General features: G+C 42.7%; 1 protein-coding gene across 1 annotated transcript in view; it reads right to left on the bottom strand.

Annotated features, from left to right (window-relative positions):
- anos1a (anosmin 1a) overlaps positions 1 to 14,233 on the bottom strand; it is a 29,406-nt gene extending 15,173 nt beyond the window's left edge. Inside the window, exons 1-6 of the mRNA XM_084922304.1 lie at positions 13,885 to 14,233; positions 10,661 to 10,720; positions 2,980 to 3,045; positions 2,372 to 2,594; positions 1,287 to 1,471; positions 495 to 624 (exon numbers count right to left, since the gene is read on the bottom strand). Coding sequence (XP_084778430.1) covers positions 495 to 624; positions 1,287 to 1,471; positions 2,372 to 2,594; positions 2,980 to 3,045; positions 10,661 to 10,720; positions 13,885 to 14,067 — 847 coding nt within the window. The 5' untranslated portion in view covers positions 14,068 to 14,233. The remainder of the gene's footprint in view (positions 1 to 494; positions 625 to 1,286; positions 1,472 to 2,371; positions 2,595 to 2,979; positions 3,046 to 10,660; positions 10,721 to 13,884) is intronic.
- Positions 14,234 to 16,739: the final 2,506 nt, after the last annotated feature.

The raw sequence follows: 16,739 nt of genomic DNA, 5'->3' as shown, positions 1-16,739 counted from the left end.
CTGTGCCAGTGTTGATATTAAGAACTTTTGGCTTCTTGACTTTAAGTTCATTAAAAAAATCTCTCTTCTCTATCTCTTCTACTTCGGGTAGTAGAGGCAGGGGTAGGCCTGGTGCTGTGCTCTGTCACTTTGCATTTTCTAAGCTGTTAAAATATATTTTGCTTTCCGCTGATGTCACTGTAGCTGGTCGGTCTGAACAGCTCTTCTGTCACCACCTCTGCCTGTTTGAACGTTGCCGCATCACCTACTTTCTTCACTGGCCTACAGCCGCTCTGAAGATCACCACATCAGCACGGCTACATCACCACAGTCACTCTCTGTTGTCAGACTTTGCTGTTGTGTCTCTGCAGCTGGCAGCTTGTCCAAAGTCTGACTGTCACCTGGCTCCAGCCCCCTGACGGTGACTCATTGTGGTTAATGCTGCTGTTTGGCGAATGGGAGGAGCGGACTCGAAGAACACACGCATACACACAGACATGCAATGTGTGTCTGACCTCTGCTTGAGTGGAAGTGTCTGCTGGGCGTGGTGAAACCTCTGGTCCCGTGAAGGTTAACGGCTGCCACTCTAAACTGGTACCAGCGACCGGGCCGGATGTCTGACAGCCTCGCTCTCTGCTCCGTCGTCTGTGGGGAAAAGCGAAGTCAGTGATGTTTGGGAGAAAACAGCGTGTTTAGTCAGTGTTTAGGTTTCTGTCTTGGCGATGAAGATTTTTAACGTCTAAGAAAATAAGTTGATAGATTTTTAAGCTTGTCACAGTTCATTGTTGAGTTAAGAGGAATTTACCAAAATGTCTTATGACCCGTAAAACGTTTGCAGAATTTTTGAACATTCAGTGATGAATTTTAGCAGATACAGATGCAGATGCAGGCTTGTCTTTCAGATTTCCACCTCGGACACTTAACCTCACATTAATGCACAGCTGCTAGAAACTGCAGATGAAGTTATTAAACTACAAGCTAAATAATAATCTCATGTCTAACAAAGTTAAAAGTCTGAAAATTTGAACTGTAACATCTACTTTTACCAGCAGCACATTATGAAGTTCATGCCGAGCAGAGCTGAGTTCAGCTTATTATTCGCCTCCACAACAGTCCCAGTGCATCATGTGACGCCTGTGTTGCAGTGCTGCCGCCATCAACAAAACAGAAACAGAAATGCCAAAACAACAGAGCTGTTCTGTCAGCACTTGGAGACCCAGCACCTTACAAAGAGACTTTATTTGGGCTTTTTTTCCTTTAATTTGTCGCATCTCAGTAACAGTTTATATTGGAGGCAGTTAACTGACCTGTGCAGCCACCTGCCACGATGTGGCCGTGTCCTCGCTGGGCTGGATGCCAAAGTTCCATCTCCTCTGCAGAACGTAGACGACAGGCTCGGCCGAGATGTTGAAGCGCGATGACCAGTGCACCTCCAGCTGGCCAGAAGACACTTCTTCAAAGGCTAGCTCCTTCCTTGGCTTCAGAGGAGCACCTGGACAGACAAAACATCCACCAAAGGTGACACAGAGTACAACTGAGGGACTGTTATGAGCACAGTGCTGTCCATCATCTGCTGTAGCTCCGCAGTGGGGGCATCGAGCTCTTAGTCAGCACCCACCAATGCTGCAGGGATTTGCAGATTTACTCAGAGAGAATTTCCACTTCATTTATTTGAGTAAAGGCCCAGGGGGGCATTTTTTAGGTTATCAGGACTGATAACATTAGAGTGCGTATGCCTGCATGGGTTCTCTCTGGATACTCGGGCTTCCTCTCATCTATGTCATCAAGTGTGACTCATTTGTGACCAGTCCAGGCTGTAGCCCGCCTCTCACCCTGTGACAGCCGGGATGAGCTCTAGCTGAACTGGATAAGTGGGAGAAATGGACGCATGGAGCTTCTTTATTATTTATTTCCTACAGTCAAATCGTTAAACACATTTATAGTCAGGGGTGCACATAAGTGCGAATGTCAAAATAAAAGACGCGCACCAGATAAGAAGTTGCAGCGCGCGTTTGCGCACATATAAAAGGCAGTGTTTCTGTCCACTAGAGTGGGATTTTCACGGCACATTCCGCACCACATCTCTGTGCGTTCATCATTTGTTTGAAGCCAGCTCACCTCCTGCAACCACTTTTCTGAGAATACGCGCTTCTGTTGTGGTTCGGACTCCTTCTGACATTTCTTCGGAGGTGGAGGAAAACCAGCTTCAAGGAGCTTCTTCGACATCTTTAAGAGTTCTAAACAAATGTCTGTCCTCCTCCACGAAATCTAATGGATGCAAATGCACGTTGCTTCTTATCTGGTGCGCGTCTTTTATTTTGACAGCGAATGTTCACCTGCTTATGTGCAGCCCCGGTTATAGTGATGTGCCAGTGAATCTGGCTCAACATACCCTTGTAGATGTCACTGGGAGTCTGGCAGGTGTGGCCACAGCTGTTGGAGCAGCATTTCTTCTGAGCAGAGCATTCTTTGTCGTGGTCACAGCTTTCCACACAGGCAGCAGCAAAACCACTGGCTCTCTGTGGAGGTGGACAGCTGCCCTGCTTCACCATCAGCACAGAGTGAAGGAACTCACAGCTGGTCACACACTCCCAGTGCTTTCTGGGAAACACCCGCTGGATGAATCAAAGGCAAACTAGTTAGCGCAGGTTAACTACTGTTACAGCTACTTTCTGCTCTTTGCTTAGAACATGGTGTAATTCTCACACTTGACATACGACAGTGATACAATGAATAAACGGTGAAATATGATAATGTCAGGTTTGCATCAATAAGTAGCATCTAGACAAGAAAATTAAGAAAAGCGAGACAAAAAGAGCAGCACTGAATATGAATAATAATTTCCAGGAACAGACGGATTCTCCAGGTTTTTACTGGGACTGAGAGTTTAACAGACTCTCCACCTTTATCTCAAACTGTGATTGCACAAAACAACCCTTGGCTGTTTTTATACTGTACTCAGAAAGCATACAGTACGACTGACTCTATGCTGCACCATACCTCACATAACTCTCTGCAGTTGCCTTTCCCCTTCATCTCCCAGGAGTCTCTGCAGGGCTCCAGGCACTGTGGAAGTCAAAGCAGTGTGAGCACGTTTAAGGTTTATGGTCAGAGATGAGAAATACATTTAGAGGTTATACACAGTGAAGTGTTCATGTTTTATTGCTGAACACAAGAGTGTCAGACAGTTTAATGTCTCTGTGAAACTGCAGGTAACCACAGATTACAGCCTGTCACACCTCGCTTTAGTTAAGTATAAATAATTGTAAAAATTATACAAACAAATGCAACGATGCACAAAAGACATGTACAGGTGTGTGTGTGTGTGTGTGTGCATTCAACTGATTATACCCATAATATTAACTTCAATAAAATGAACAATAATTGGTGCTTTTTTCATGAATGTTATTAATTCATATTGTTGTTTCCAGGGGAAGTGGACATGAAAGTGTGGTGACATCAGACTAGCTGCACAGTGAGGAAATCAGTGCCTCCTTCTGTCTCTTCCTTTTTAAATATGATCATATTTCTCTGTCATGTCTGTAAGCAAACAGACACAGACTCATTAAAAGAATCATGTGAGCAGGCTGACACACAACTCTGTGTAGGTGCACACCTGTGTGAGGGGATTTATGTTACACTCAGGGGGTTTCTGGAGCACGTCAAGAATTAACAGTGTAGTCCTCTGCACCACAAAGCCCAATCCTGCACCAGTAAGCAGAGGCAGCCCAGGGGAGCAAGTGTGCACTGATTCTAATTTCATGCTGTAGTGAGAAGCAGTGGGGAAAAGTGAAAAGCACGACAGCCTCACGAGGGCATAGCAAGTCATCTGAAAGTTGGAGGAGTGCTCCAAATGCTCAGAGGATAAGTCACACGCTGCAGAGGAAGTGACGCTTCACTAACTCACAACACTTTTGTCTGGCCTGGAAAAACCGTTTGTTGCACTGTAAATTCAGACAAAACACAAAGTTACTGTACTCTGTCCTTCAAATCTTACAAATATGGTACTACTGCCATACTTACTCTGGCATTACGTTGACCTCCAGTAACACTGTTGGGAATCAGGATGTGTACATCAATCCACATATAAACAAACATCTAGGACTGATTTCTTCCTTTTGTGCAACATCTCTAAAATTAGAAATGTCCTGTCTCAGAGTGAAAACGAGCTCATGCATTTGTTTATAGAAAGAGCGAGCATGTCTGCTGTACTGTTACATCCAGAATCACATTTAAAATCGTTCTCCACAAATACTTCAGGCCCATCTTACACTCATAGTCTCTCATTGTGTCTCAGACTGTGGGCTTACTTGTGTTTCACTGGACATTTAAAAGTAGAATTAGATGAATCTATCACTCATACCCTCATAATCCAAGCTGTAGATCTTTAATGTCAATAATATGTTTGCACCAAGCAAGTCGTAAAAGATCTCCCCATGAATGATTTTTCTCGCCATGCTGAAGCCTGTTGTCGCTCTGATTTGGTAGGACAGAGCACCCTGAGTAAAGATCCTGCTCAGCTGGCCTCAGGCTGCTTCCCAGTTCTCATGTGCAAAAACTAAACTCAGTCTAACCTTATATTAAATAGACATAAAGCTGCAAGACAAGGTTCCATTAATTCAGTTTGCACCATTGTTTCTGCATTATTTCGTACAATAACATGAGCTGTGCATAACCATGAGCATCATCCTGGTCTCCCTCTCAGACAAATGGTTCGATCCACTTTGCAACACTGGGAGATGCAGTTGCTTCAAGTAATGATACCGATTCCTTTGATTCAGGTATGCAGCACAATAGACCACCGCAGGAAACGAAGAAATGAAACGACACAAATTAGGCTTTAAACATCTTTCTTGGTTAAGCTCATACAGCGGGGTCATTTACCAACCAAACGTCAGTGGCTCGATCCTCAGAGTGTAACTGTGGTTTACAGTCACACATGTTTACTTCTGTGTATTTTCTGCAAAGCTTACAGATTTGTCATCGCTGCTTACAGGGTGGACAATAAGCTTTTGGGTTAATATGAAGCCACAAACGCCCTCTGATGAAAACAAGCCAGACATGTCCTGTTGTAGACGTGCTGAATGAAGCAGGTGTCGGTGCTCTTAGTGCTCCACGAGGAAGAGTTCAGCAGCACAAGCAAGATGAAGAATACGTTAAAGATTGTACACGAGTCCACAAGACACGAGAAGCAGCATGTTGTGTGTGAGCGTCTGAGCTGCTGCAGAGGCAAACAACAACACCGATGACAGACTCGCTTTGTGCCTGATGTTCCAACTAGTTTGGGTCATTTGCAACCTGACGGAAATATCTGTGCACAGAACAACAACGAGTGACAACAAATTCCAGTCACTCAGTCGGCGGCTTTATCTGTTTGTTCTTCCAATATCACAGATCAGCCCTTAATGATTATGTACAACAGTGAGTTTGCTGTCCCAGCGTGAGAGGCAGTTACACCCTGGTCAGGTCGCCCTGCAGGGCTGACAAGGGAGAGCTGCAAAATTATGTGACATGATGTACTGTTTTAGAGCCCCGTGCTGAGGCAACCACGCTGTCAAACTTCCACATCAACAAAAGGGTTATGAAAGTTAAAAAAGGGCAAAACTCACAGTCAGTGATGTGCACTAAGATAAGGGAAGATACAGGGAAGAAGAAGTTGCTGCAAAATAGACTACAGAGTGTGGACCACACACTGCTCCGCAGTGGAGTGTCTGATTGCCCTGTTCCAGGCCTGTCATCTCCCATCTCCTGTCCACGCTCTCCACAAGAGGACGCTTCCACTAACGCACACTGACATTCCTACTCTCGTGTCATTCCCTTTGTAGCTCAGCATCAGTGAGTTTTCTGCCCCATTTCAAGCTTAAATCAAGCATTTTTATTTCACTACTCTGAAGATAAAGCAGCCCATGAAATGTATTTCTTACTAAAACCTGAGCCACGCTGTTCTTATTTACCTACAACGCACAGCAGTGTGTGTGTCATTGTACTATTATTATTGTAGTGCAGTAATTCTGTTTATGTTGTGCGTCTTCACAAGACAAGTCATCGTAATTCAGGATGTTAATGGGTTTAATGTTGGGGTTAAAGCGAGGCCAGGTGCAGGTTTGGACCTGGTTGGTGTTGGGGTGAGTTTCAGCTATGGTCCATATGTCAGCATAATGTCTTGTAAACTAATGGAAATATTATTGTGCTGTTGTGTTATTTTGGCAGTGGATGCTCCCTATTCCTCCATGACCAAACGGAGATAATGGAGCAGATCATCTTCTCTGCTGACCGTGTAAAATGCTGTTCCTTTGGTTCCTGACACGGTTTGATTCTCTGCCCAGACGAACCCCACAGAGACCAAACAGGCCCCGTGTTTGTGTCTTGTTTCCTGTTTGACATTGTCTTTGAAAATGTTCCAGATTTTTGAACATCCACAGGCGAACTTTAACTTTTCCTAGCAAATTATTTCGCAGGTACTTTGTTTGTTTGAAAATATGAGTTGAAGGAATGAAAGAAAAGGTTTTCTGGCTCTTAATCAAACATCACATCAAGGCTGTTGTGTATTGAAGGACACTAATTACTGCTGAGTGGATGAAGGTCATTACACTGCGCTCGATGCCAGTTTGTGTATGTTTCGCTCAGGACACTGGTGTCAGCACGTGACTATGATGCTCGCTCATTGTTCCAATGCCACAGTGCCATCTTAAGCCTTTTTTAAGAGCTGAATCAAACTAGACTGTGTGGGAGTGTCTTGTTAATCAACTCTGGCATTTGCAAATGGCTGTATGCCTGCAGGAAATAGTGACAGAAGGATTAACAAGCTCTCATTACCACCAGAGCCCATGAGGATGACATGAGGCCAAAGTGATAGGCTGTCTCACAGCAACAAGGATCAGCAAGCTTATCATCAGACCTCTCTAAGATTAAGAGCTGGGCAGGGGTATGTTGAAACTGAGACTGTCATGTTAGCCACACTCACAAGTCTGACATGAGCAATATTTTATAACACGGAGGAATATTAAATCTCTAAAGTTGTCACTACGAAGATGTTTTATCTTTTACTGTGGTTCATATTTAAAGTGCTGTTTGTCTGTAAGTATAAAACTGTCTAGATGCATGCTCAGTAATCCAGGTTAGGAAATCTGGAGTGAGGCCCACATCCAGCCTCTGTGTTATTACTGCTGAGGTTCGATGACATCCGTGATGTCAGACAGCTGACAGGCGAATGTGGGCAGACATGAGTGGAGGATTTCGTACTTTAATAAAGATCTGCATCGTCATTTAAGTTTCAAACGTTAGTTGTAGTTCTTAAATCAGTCTGATATTTTAAATATGCATGCTTGTTATAAATGTAAGTAGGTATTATATATTTAAGCTGTTAATCAGCCTATCACAGCGGCCCCCAACCCTCTTTGTGCCACGGACGGTTTAATGTCAGACGATATTTTCACGGCCTTTAAGGTGTCGCAGATAAATACGACAAAATTAAAGACACGACCGAGACAGAAACTGGTATTTTGTAAATATAATAATAAACGTGAATTCACTGTGTAACTGTGTAGCGTTGTTAGCAGCGTCCTCCTGAAATGCACCAACAACATTGAGAGGAACATCCTCCTCTCTGCCCCTTAATGCTCTCTGGTTGCTATGGTAACTCTTAAATATTTCTTTCAAAATAAGACGCACGACTACAACACGGGAAAAGACCCGGGGAAACCGAGTTAACGATAAAAACCCTGAAAATCATAAATTTCACAGCCGAAAGTGTGAAAAGCCTCAACTCTCGCAGCGCGGTAACGACTGTACCTGCTGATTCCAGGTCGTCCACAAGTTGGCTCTGGGACAACTCTTCTCATAACGTTTTTCACTCCACTGTCTGAAATCTTGTGGGGAACAACTGCATATAGTGAAATGATGTTGTTTCCACTTTCAGATTATGGCCCAATAGTGCTCACTGGAACCTTCAGTAGTTCTTCTGTAACCAGTCCCATCAGGATGTTTTGCAACAACAAGGCCGCAAAGGTCGTGAGAGATCTAACTGGTACCAGTAAGTCATTTGGTACTGAAACATGGTACGTTTGGCCCGGGGGCTCGGGGACCGCTGGCCAACATCATTAAGCCTTCCCCTGATAATTGTGCATACAATTCAATTCAGATTAATTTACACAGCACCAAATCACAACTACAATCACCTCAAGGTGCTTTATATTGTAAGACTGAACAATAATACAGAGAAAACCCAACAATCAGATGACCCCTGTGAGCAAGCATGTGGAAACAGTGGGAATCATTAGAATCAGTTTTTATTATCCATAAAGCCTGGTGGCATAAATCAATCAATGGAACTACAGGCATATATTAAAGACATAAAGTTGTGGACGACCTCCAATTTCCTTCTAAACTCAGACAAAAAAAGTTTTTATATTTACGACTAAAAATCTCAGAAAGATGGTGTCTGACCGGATTCTTGGGGCATTACCTTTGCCTTCATTAACATATTTCCAGGCTGGACGACTGTAATTCATTATTATCAGGAAGTCCTAGAAACTCCCTGAAAAGCCTTCAGTTAATCCAAAATGCTGCAGCAAGAGTCCTGACAGGGACTAGAAAGAGAGCAGATTTCTCCTGTTTTGGCTTCCTGTTAAATCCAGAATTTAAAATCCTGCTCCCCACATACAAGGTCTTAAATAATCAGGCCCCATCTTATCTTAATGACCTTGTAGTACCATATCACCCTATTAGAGCACTTCGCTCTTGCTCTGCAGGCCTACTTGTTGTTCCTAGAGTATTTAAAAGTAGAATGGGAGGCAGAGCCTTCAGTTTTCAGGCCCCTCTTCTGTGGAACCAGCTTCCAGTTTGGATTCAGGAGACAGACACTATCTCTACTTTAAGATTAGGCTTCAAACTTTCCTGTTTGCTAAAGCATATAGTTAGGGCTGGACCAGGTGAATTTGAACCATCTGTTATACAATTATAAGCTCAGACTATTGCAGTACTTTGTGTGAGGACCGGCTCTTCTTCTTCATTCATCTCTTTTCCCTCCCCACATGTTTATAGACCACTGCATCGTGTCATGTTTGTCTTCTCTGTTCCTTGTTGTGTCCTGTTACATTAAAATAAAAAAAAAGCCCAAAATGGTGACTTTAAGTAAATTCATTACATGTAAATTTTCCATGTAATTTGGGTATAAATGTTAAATTTAATGGAATCTGATATACAGTCAGTTCATACAAAGGATGTTTTCCTTAATGTTTAATTATTTAGATAAATAACCATTTTATTTTCTATAAGTTACATTCTAATCAAAATTATTGCTTGATGTTGCGTGTTAGAGTATCTCACATTGACAAGCTCTGATTTGGGTTTATTTTGCAGCAATGGGACATGGGCACCTTGCACAGGACGATGATCTCAGCAGCAAATCTACAACACAAAGGCTGAAAAAGAAAAGACTCAAAGTGCTGCAGTGGCCCATCACAGAGCAGAACTCCGCCTGGCTGAAAGGACAGAGAAAAGCCCACAAACGTCAATGAACTGACGTAACACTAAAAAGCAGCTGGCCAACATTCCCCACATCAGTGTTCAGATTATCAAAAAGATAGCTTGCAAACAATGTCATCCATCTTTTACTGTCTGCCTCTTTCATGACTCCTGATGTATTAACAGGGAAACTGCTATGACATATAGGATGTCACAGAATAAAGAGCCACAACTGGTGATGAATGGCAGACTTAAGAAATGGGTAATAACCACTATAATCCACCAGCACGTCTCAGTACATACAGATGTACACCTGTGCACAGAGCACGCTGTCAGGTTGCATGTGAGCTGATTTATTGCTGCAAAAGCAAGGAGCATAAAACTACACACACATGAGGAGAGCGAGAAAGAGTGATTTATTACTCTGAAAGGCTCCAGCAGTCCCACATGACTTCCTATTTTTACACTCAACAGCTAACTGAAACTCTTCAGTTCTTGTCCATGATGTAAAAGTGTATATGAGCACCGTGTGTGCCAATAATTCTATCATTTACATTTTAATCTGCATCTTTTCTTTCATACTGCAAAACAAGGGGAAATTTACATGATATACATTTATAGATTTTTTCCAGGCAATTCCAGGATTTTTAAAAATGTACTGAGGGAGAGCAAGTCAGAGGGGCCCGTGGGAAATAAGAAAATCTATTAGAAATAAATATAGAGTTGAGAAACGAGGGAACAGAGATGTTAATGGAAGCATTTGCATCCTTACAAAAGTACAAAAATACTTCAATAAAGTGCTTCAGATTGAATGAGGAGCGCATTCACATTACATGCACTCATGCATTAATGAGCGCATCACTTTATAAACTTCTAAATGTCTTATACTGTATGAAAATAGCACAATGTAAAACACTTTAGACTACAAGCCACATTTAAATCATTTAGTGCACTTCATCCATCGTGCATCCACACTTACAACAATTAACGTAAATTGCATGTAGTGGGGAAACCACACAGGGAGGAAGAACCCAGTTAACCAGGAGATTTATCCAGGAGGTGAGAGTGCTAACCGCTGCAGGACTGCACCGGTGTTGTTATTTTCTATGGAAAATCAGAATACTTCATGCAAATGAGGTTCAGGAACAACCCACTGTCTCAGGTTTGTGTGACGAATGGAAAATCAGAAGGACGTGCTTTTAAAAATGTCTCCTACCTTTGCACACTGTTTATGATTATGACACCAGCCCAAGGATCCGTTATTCTGAAGACGAGACTAAAATGAGGAAGACAAGGACATAAGCATAAACAAACGGGTCTGTCTGAGTTAAGCACAAATGAATCCAGTTTAAAGCTGAGTGATGTCACTGATCAAGCTGCAAAGATTTGTTTTTCAGAGGAACGTGAGAAACCAACAGGTGTCTAACTTTGCAGACTGTTAAAGTATTGAATAGGAACACAGCCATCTAGTGCCAACTCTGTTCGTTTAAATAAAGCATGCAGACCTCATAGCTCAGCCCACACATGATTATACAGATACTTTATGCACGACGATCTTTTCCACCAATATTCAAACTTCCAAACATGTTGCTGTTGTCGGAGCAGCTTCTGTCTTTGGGATCAGACAGCAAAGACTGGTTGCAGGCCTGTTACTCTGATGTTTTTAATCCTTTAAGAGACTGGTGCTGAACAGGCTAAAAGAACATCACACCATCCGTCCTGCCTAATGTGGATTCATTTCCCAGCAGGAACAGAACAGACAGTTTTCTCTTATCACAGAACAATCCAGTACAACCGAATACAACCTCCAAAAAAACCTTATGACCTGGTTTTAAAACACAAACATCCAAAGTGCTCAGTTGGAGACAAGACAGGATGCCACTGACCAGTAAGTAGTGGTGGCTAGATCCATTTTTTTGAATGAACGCTGACAGTCTCCTGCTCTTCTGGAGTTAAACCTGGTGACTTGGCTGGTGAATAAAATGACAGTAACAAGAAATGTTTGTTTCTTTTTAATCTATGAGCAGCTGGGGGATTGTTCACTGTTCTCCTTTTTTTCTTTTTGTCCATTTCAAAGTTGAAAATGTTGGCAGCAAACAGTGAGATTGAAATATCGAACAGTGATTGTCTAACAGCGCTGTTTGCTCTGTCTGTAGATAAATGGAATATGAATGATCGAGAGCGGAGACAAACTGTCTTCTGTTTGGTTTTATTGAAGCCAAGGTCATTATGTCAATCAACAGTTTTAGTTATTTTGTTATTGGCTGTTTGAAACTGAGCTCGCATCAATTTCCTGAAAAGACTCCTTCTACAGAATCACGGGAATCGGATAATGAAAAAGTATTCATTGACTTTTTCCATGCAATCTTCGCCCATTCTTCTTTGCAAAATAGCTCCAGTTTAGTCATCTGTGAATCCCAATTTTCAAGCCTTGCCACAGAACAACAGGATCTAGGTGTGGACTTTAATTCTAGCACTGTCTACACCACTCCAGTGCAGCTCTGGCCATTACCAGTTTAAGCTGGCCAGTGAGCCTCACATGTGGGTGGCTGTAGCTCAGGCAGTAGAGCAGGTCATCTACTTATTGGAAGGTTGGTGGTTCGATTCCCGGCTTCTCCTAGTCTGCATGCCAAATATCCATGAGCAAGATACTGACCCCAAATTGTTCTCTGATGTGTGTGAATCTTAGTTAGAAAATGTGCTTGTGTCAATGGGTGAATGCACAAGTTGTGTAGTGCTCAGAAGAGTAGAGAAGCATTATATAAGAACCAGTCCGTTTACCATTACAGTGCAGTGGGAACTACTGCATCAGGTCGATAACTGGAAACATCACCAGCATTAACAAATGAATCATTTCTACATTTTGTGAAAGTAGAAATCATAACAGAGGTGCTGGATTAGACTGAATTAGACAGTGGTGAAACATAAAACATATACTATGGCCATACAGGACAAGTCGTGCTTCTAACTGTGACTTTCACAGGAGCTTTGTGAGGAATGGAGCCCAAGAATAATTAGTGTGAAAAACCTGAGGATGGATGTTAACTACAATAGTCTAAATCTAAAACAGGGTACAAAGGGTAGCCCTAAAATAAAGTGACACGCAGATTCACAAAGTCAATGTGAGCATGTTTCACACTTCAATAGTTAATGAATTGACATGAGTGCTGTGGGAATACTGGCTACTGCAAAACGAGGAATGGCAAACGATGTATCAGTGATACATGTCTGAGGTGCAGCTTTGGAGAGCTGGAACTAAAGCAGGGACACAGTCGGTAGTCTGCTTCTTGGCATGTTTGAAGAGCACCACAGCACACATTACGGGCTGGACCATCATTCTGTGCAGTTTCATTGGCCTAAGTGAGGCACACTCGAAAGCCTGAACCAAAGAGTCAGACTGCAAGTGTGTGCACGTGTCAGTGTGTATGAGTGTGTGTGTGTGTGGGTGTACGTGTCAGTGTGTGTGAGTGTGTGTGTGTGTGTGTGTGTGTGTGTGTGTGTGTGTGCACGTGTCAGTGTGTGTGTGCACGTGTCAGTGTGTATGAGTGTGTGTGGGTGTGTGTGTGTGTGTGTGCACGTGTCAGTGTGTGTGTGCATGTGTCAGTGTGTGTGTGTGTGTGCATGTGTCAGTGTGTGTGTGTGTGTGTGTGTGTGCATGTGTCAGTGTGTATGAGTGTGTGTGTGTGTGGGTGTACGTGTCAGTGTGTGTGTGCACGTGTCAGTGTGTGTGTGTGTGCATGTGTCAGTGTGTGTGTGTGTGTGCATGTGTCAGTGTGTGTGTGTGTGTGCATGTGTCAGTGTGTGTGTGTGTGTGTGTGTGTGAGAGAGAGAGAGAGCGAATGGCAGAAGAAGAATCCGTTTGAATAATCCCTATAATGAGCCGTAGGGTCTATTCTGGCCTTTCAGTTGAACAGTGAACATCAAGCATGACTGAACTTATTTTTATCATGTTGTCAACTCCATGATGTCACTGTTTTAGATCGTTTCAGACTCTTAGAATTTTATGATATTTAGATATAATTTCTAAAGTAAAGTTTTTTTCGCTTTTCTTGTTGAGTCAGTGTCTCTGGAGTATACTCACCATCATCCTGAGACCTTGTTTTGTAGTGTAAACATGACTTTCCATTACCTTGTGCACTGGTTTCCACACTGGTTTCCCTCAGTGCCCATATCTGACTGCATATGTTTCATTTTATAGCAGTATATATAATAAGAAATATATTTACTTATATTAAAAGTTATTTTATTAACGTAATGTAACTTTACATAAATATTATTGCACGTATCTATTGTTTGAAACTCTTTTTCAGAACTCAAGTAAGGGTCACGGATATTTTCTTTCAAACCAATAAAAAAAGCACTTGCTGATTAAAAAAAGTTAAATAAGTGAAATTTAAGGACTGGTTATGTATAAACAGCCATTGTCAAAGGTGTCCTGACCTGCAGAATCGAGAGCGCCGCTACACTGTGCAAGCTGAGGCATCGCGACGCACACCTGGCCCTGGAAACGCTCTCCGACCAGGACTCATCAGCATCGGCGTGCTGCCTCCTGGCACAGACACCTGAGCTGCAGAGGAAAATAATCCACAGGCTGGTCCTGACACCGCTGTTTGTGGTCAGCATCTCCGTTCCGAGGTGGGATGCTGAAACAAAAGATGCGGAGTAATGTGATGGAAGCCCAGCTTTACAAGCTATTATATAGCCAAGGGTGGAGCTATAAGATCTAGGCGTACACAGCTCGGGTCAGGATGCTCATGAGCCGGTGTTTTCATTCCAGTCGGTCAATGTGCGCACAGCCAGGAGTACTGGCTCAACAATTCAATACTTTATTGTCCCACAAGGGGGGATTAGTTTAGCAGCAAGGGCAACATTAAGAACAAACAAAACAATGATAAAAAGCCACAAGACAGTTATTTACTTATCATTAGATGTAGCCAGAATAATATGACGCTCACAAAAACACACGGAGACGAACAATGACGAATAAATGAGCAGTGACGTCATAATTGATCATAACTAGTTCGACGGCTGATTTGCAGTAAGGTATGGTAGTCAGGCAAATTGAAGGCTAGCTATGAATGTATTAATGAATGACCACATTCTTCACACTCTTTATTACCGGTTCCTATTTTATCCTCTCACAGCTGCAGCCTTCCAGCTCCCAGCCGAGCACACACCACCAACACCAACAGTCACGACCCAGTTCAGTCCTTTAAAGAGGCTTGTTGAGCCGATGCAGCTCCGGTGCGTCCGCCCCCGCGCTCCCGCAGCCGCGCCACCGACCACGCCCTGCCACAGAACTAAAATACAAACTTAAATTTGCTTTCATGAGCACTGGTCGTGATAAATGTCAAGCTCGAACATCTAATTACACCATCGTGGTTTGTGTGTCTGATACCAGCTTCATTGATGTTCGTTGTTTCTGTATTTTATTGATCTACTTCTGAATCACGGGCTGCACTCCTGTGAAGACTTCCTGTTTTATGAGCCAGGAGGATTTTACGTCTATTTTCAGACTTTTGTGGAGCTGAACTTAAAAGGTTTTGCATATGCGGCGCTGTTAATTCAGGTTTGGATGTGCACATTTGTAAAATAGTTTTACATGCAGTCAGCTTTGTATTTTTGTGTGGACTGGAGTATGCATTTGTGAGCCCTTTAAAGTTACGCACAAATCACTGTACACGATTGTAAATCTTACTTTATGCTTGTGGATCATATCATAAGCAATTGTGACCTTTTTTGAGGCAAATTTCTGTCCATATATAAACAATGACCAGCTAACCAAACCCCATTAATGTCTGTGGGAGGAAGCCAGGGTACTCGGAGAGAACAGACTGGATTTGAACTCAGGGCCCTCTTGCTTTGCTGACCACCACATCATCCTATTTTGAATTTTTTTCATGTAAATCGGGCCTTTATTTCACAGAATTTTAGCCAATGAAATATTGTACTGTTACTCTAGCTTGTGTTTCCTTGGTGTGTTTTCTGAGTGAATGAAAAAGGAGTCTATATCAGTCCAAACTTTACAGACTACCTACTCTGTGCTTGTATGTGCTGCTTGATGCCAGCACAGGTTGCTACTCCATTAATGGAAAGGAAACATTTATGTTCCTGAATCTGTGATTTTACACACTGGAGACATTTTTTCCGAGGATGAGAGCGTTTTCCTCAACATGACCAGGGCATAGCAGGGAATGTACTTGTCAGGGAATTCTAGCTGGTATGTTTAGTGGTAGCTGCAAACACCATTTTTATAGACTCCTCTATTAAAGTAACCACAAGCATATCTCTCATAAGTAAGCGGTTCACTGCTGGTTTCCTTGCCCAAGGAAAGGAGAAAAATGACGTTTTGGAAATTCTGAAGAGATCCTCCTTGGATTGTCAGTTCCCTCATGCCTGGCGTAAGGGCCCCCCTTGCACTGCTAGAGCATCCTGCAGTGTTAATAGGCGCTTTTTTCTCCTAGATTTCCAAACAGTCACTCGTGCCTCACCGCTCCCTCTCAGGTTTTATAGTACTGTCTTTGACCTAATGAGCCTTTACAGCTGAGATTTTATACCTCTCAGAGTTTCAAAACGAGAGGCAGAGCAGGTTCATTACGCCTCTACATATACATTCAAACACAAGGCGATGAAATGCTCCGAGTGTTTTAATTAACAGTGGCTCCTCAGTGTACTCACTGGAGAAAATGACATGAAGCCTACAAGCAATCCTCTGAATTGTCTTCCGATTTGTTTTGCATCTGCCAGGGATAGTCCTAAAATAGGCTGTTAATGAAGTGAGTGTCTCCAAAGAAGTGGTGAGCTGCTGATGCTGTGGTGGCCCACCCACCCACTACAGGATGGAGAAAATCCCTCTGAGCCCCCCGGTGAGGGGTTTGACTTACTCACAAATAAAAACAACATACTATGACAGCGTAATAGACTCACAATGTGTGTGTTGTGTCTGCCAGTGTTCTGGGGCTATTTTCCCTCTTTTCCCAAAATGTCCTATACACTTCGATTGGGAAGAACAACAGCATGAAAGCAGACTTTTGATAGAGCCTGTGATCCAGTACATATGGACAGAGCCTTATCAGTTCTATTTTCCCACACGAAAGCCATTATTTTGGCCTTAATGCTGGTGGAGTCTTGGAGAACAAAAAGAACTACGTGCTTTGACCTTTACTCACAAAGTTCATCATTCATGGCAGATTTAGAAGTAATGCAACACTGAGTCTTCATCAAATTATTACAATTTCATTGTGAAACATTGCAAACATTCTCAGACAATAACGAGAGGTTTTTGATGCGTTTTA

Source organism: Perissodus microlepis, chromosome 23 (genome assembly GCF_051167445.1).
Source record: "Perissodus microlepis isolate ML-2025 ecotype Zambia chromosome 23, ASM5116744v1, whole genome shotgun sequence".
Taxonomy (NCBI): Eukaryota; Metazoa; Chordata; class Actinopteri; order Cichliformes; family Cichlidae; genus Perissodus; species Perissodus microlepis.
This window is presented reverse-complemented; position numbering and strand designations above follow the sequence as displayed.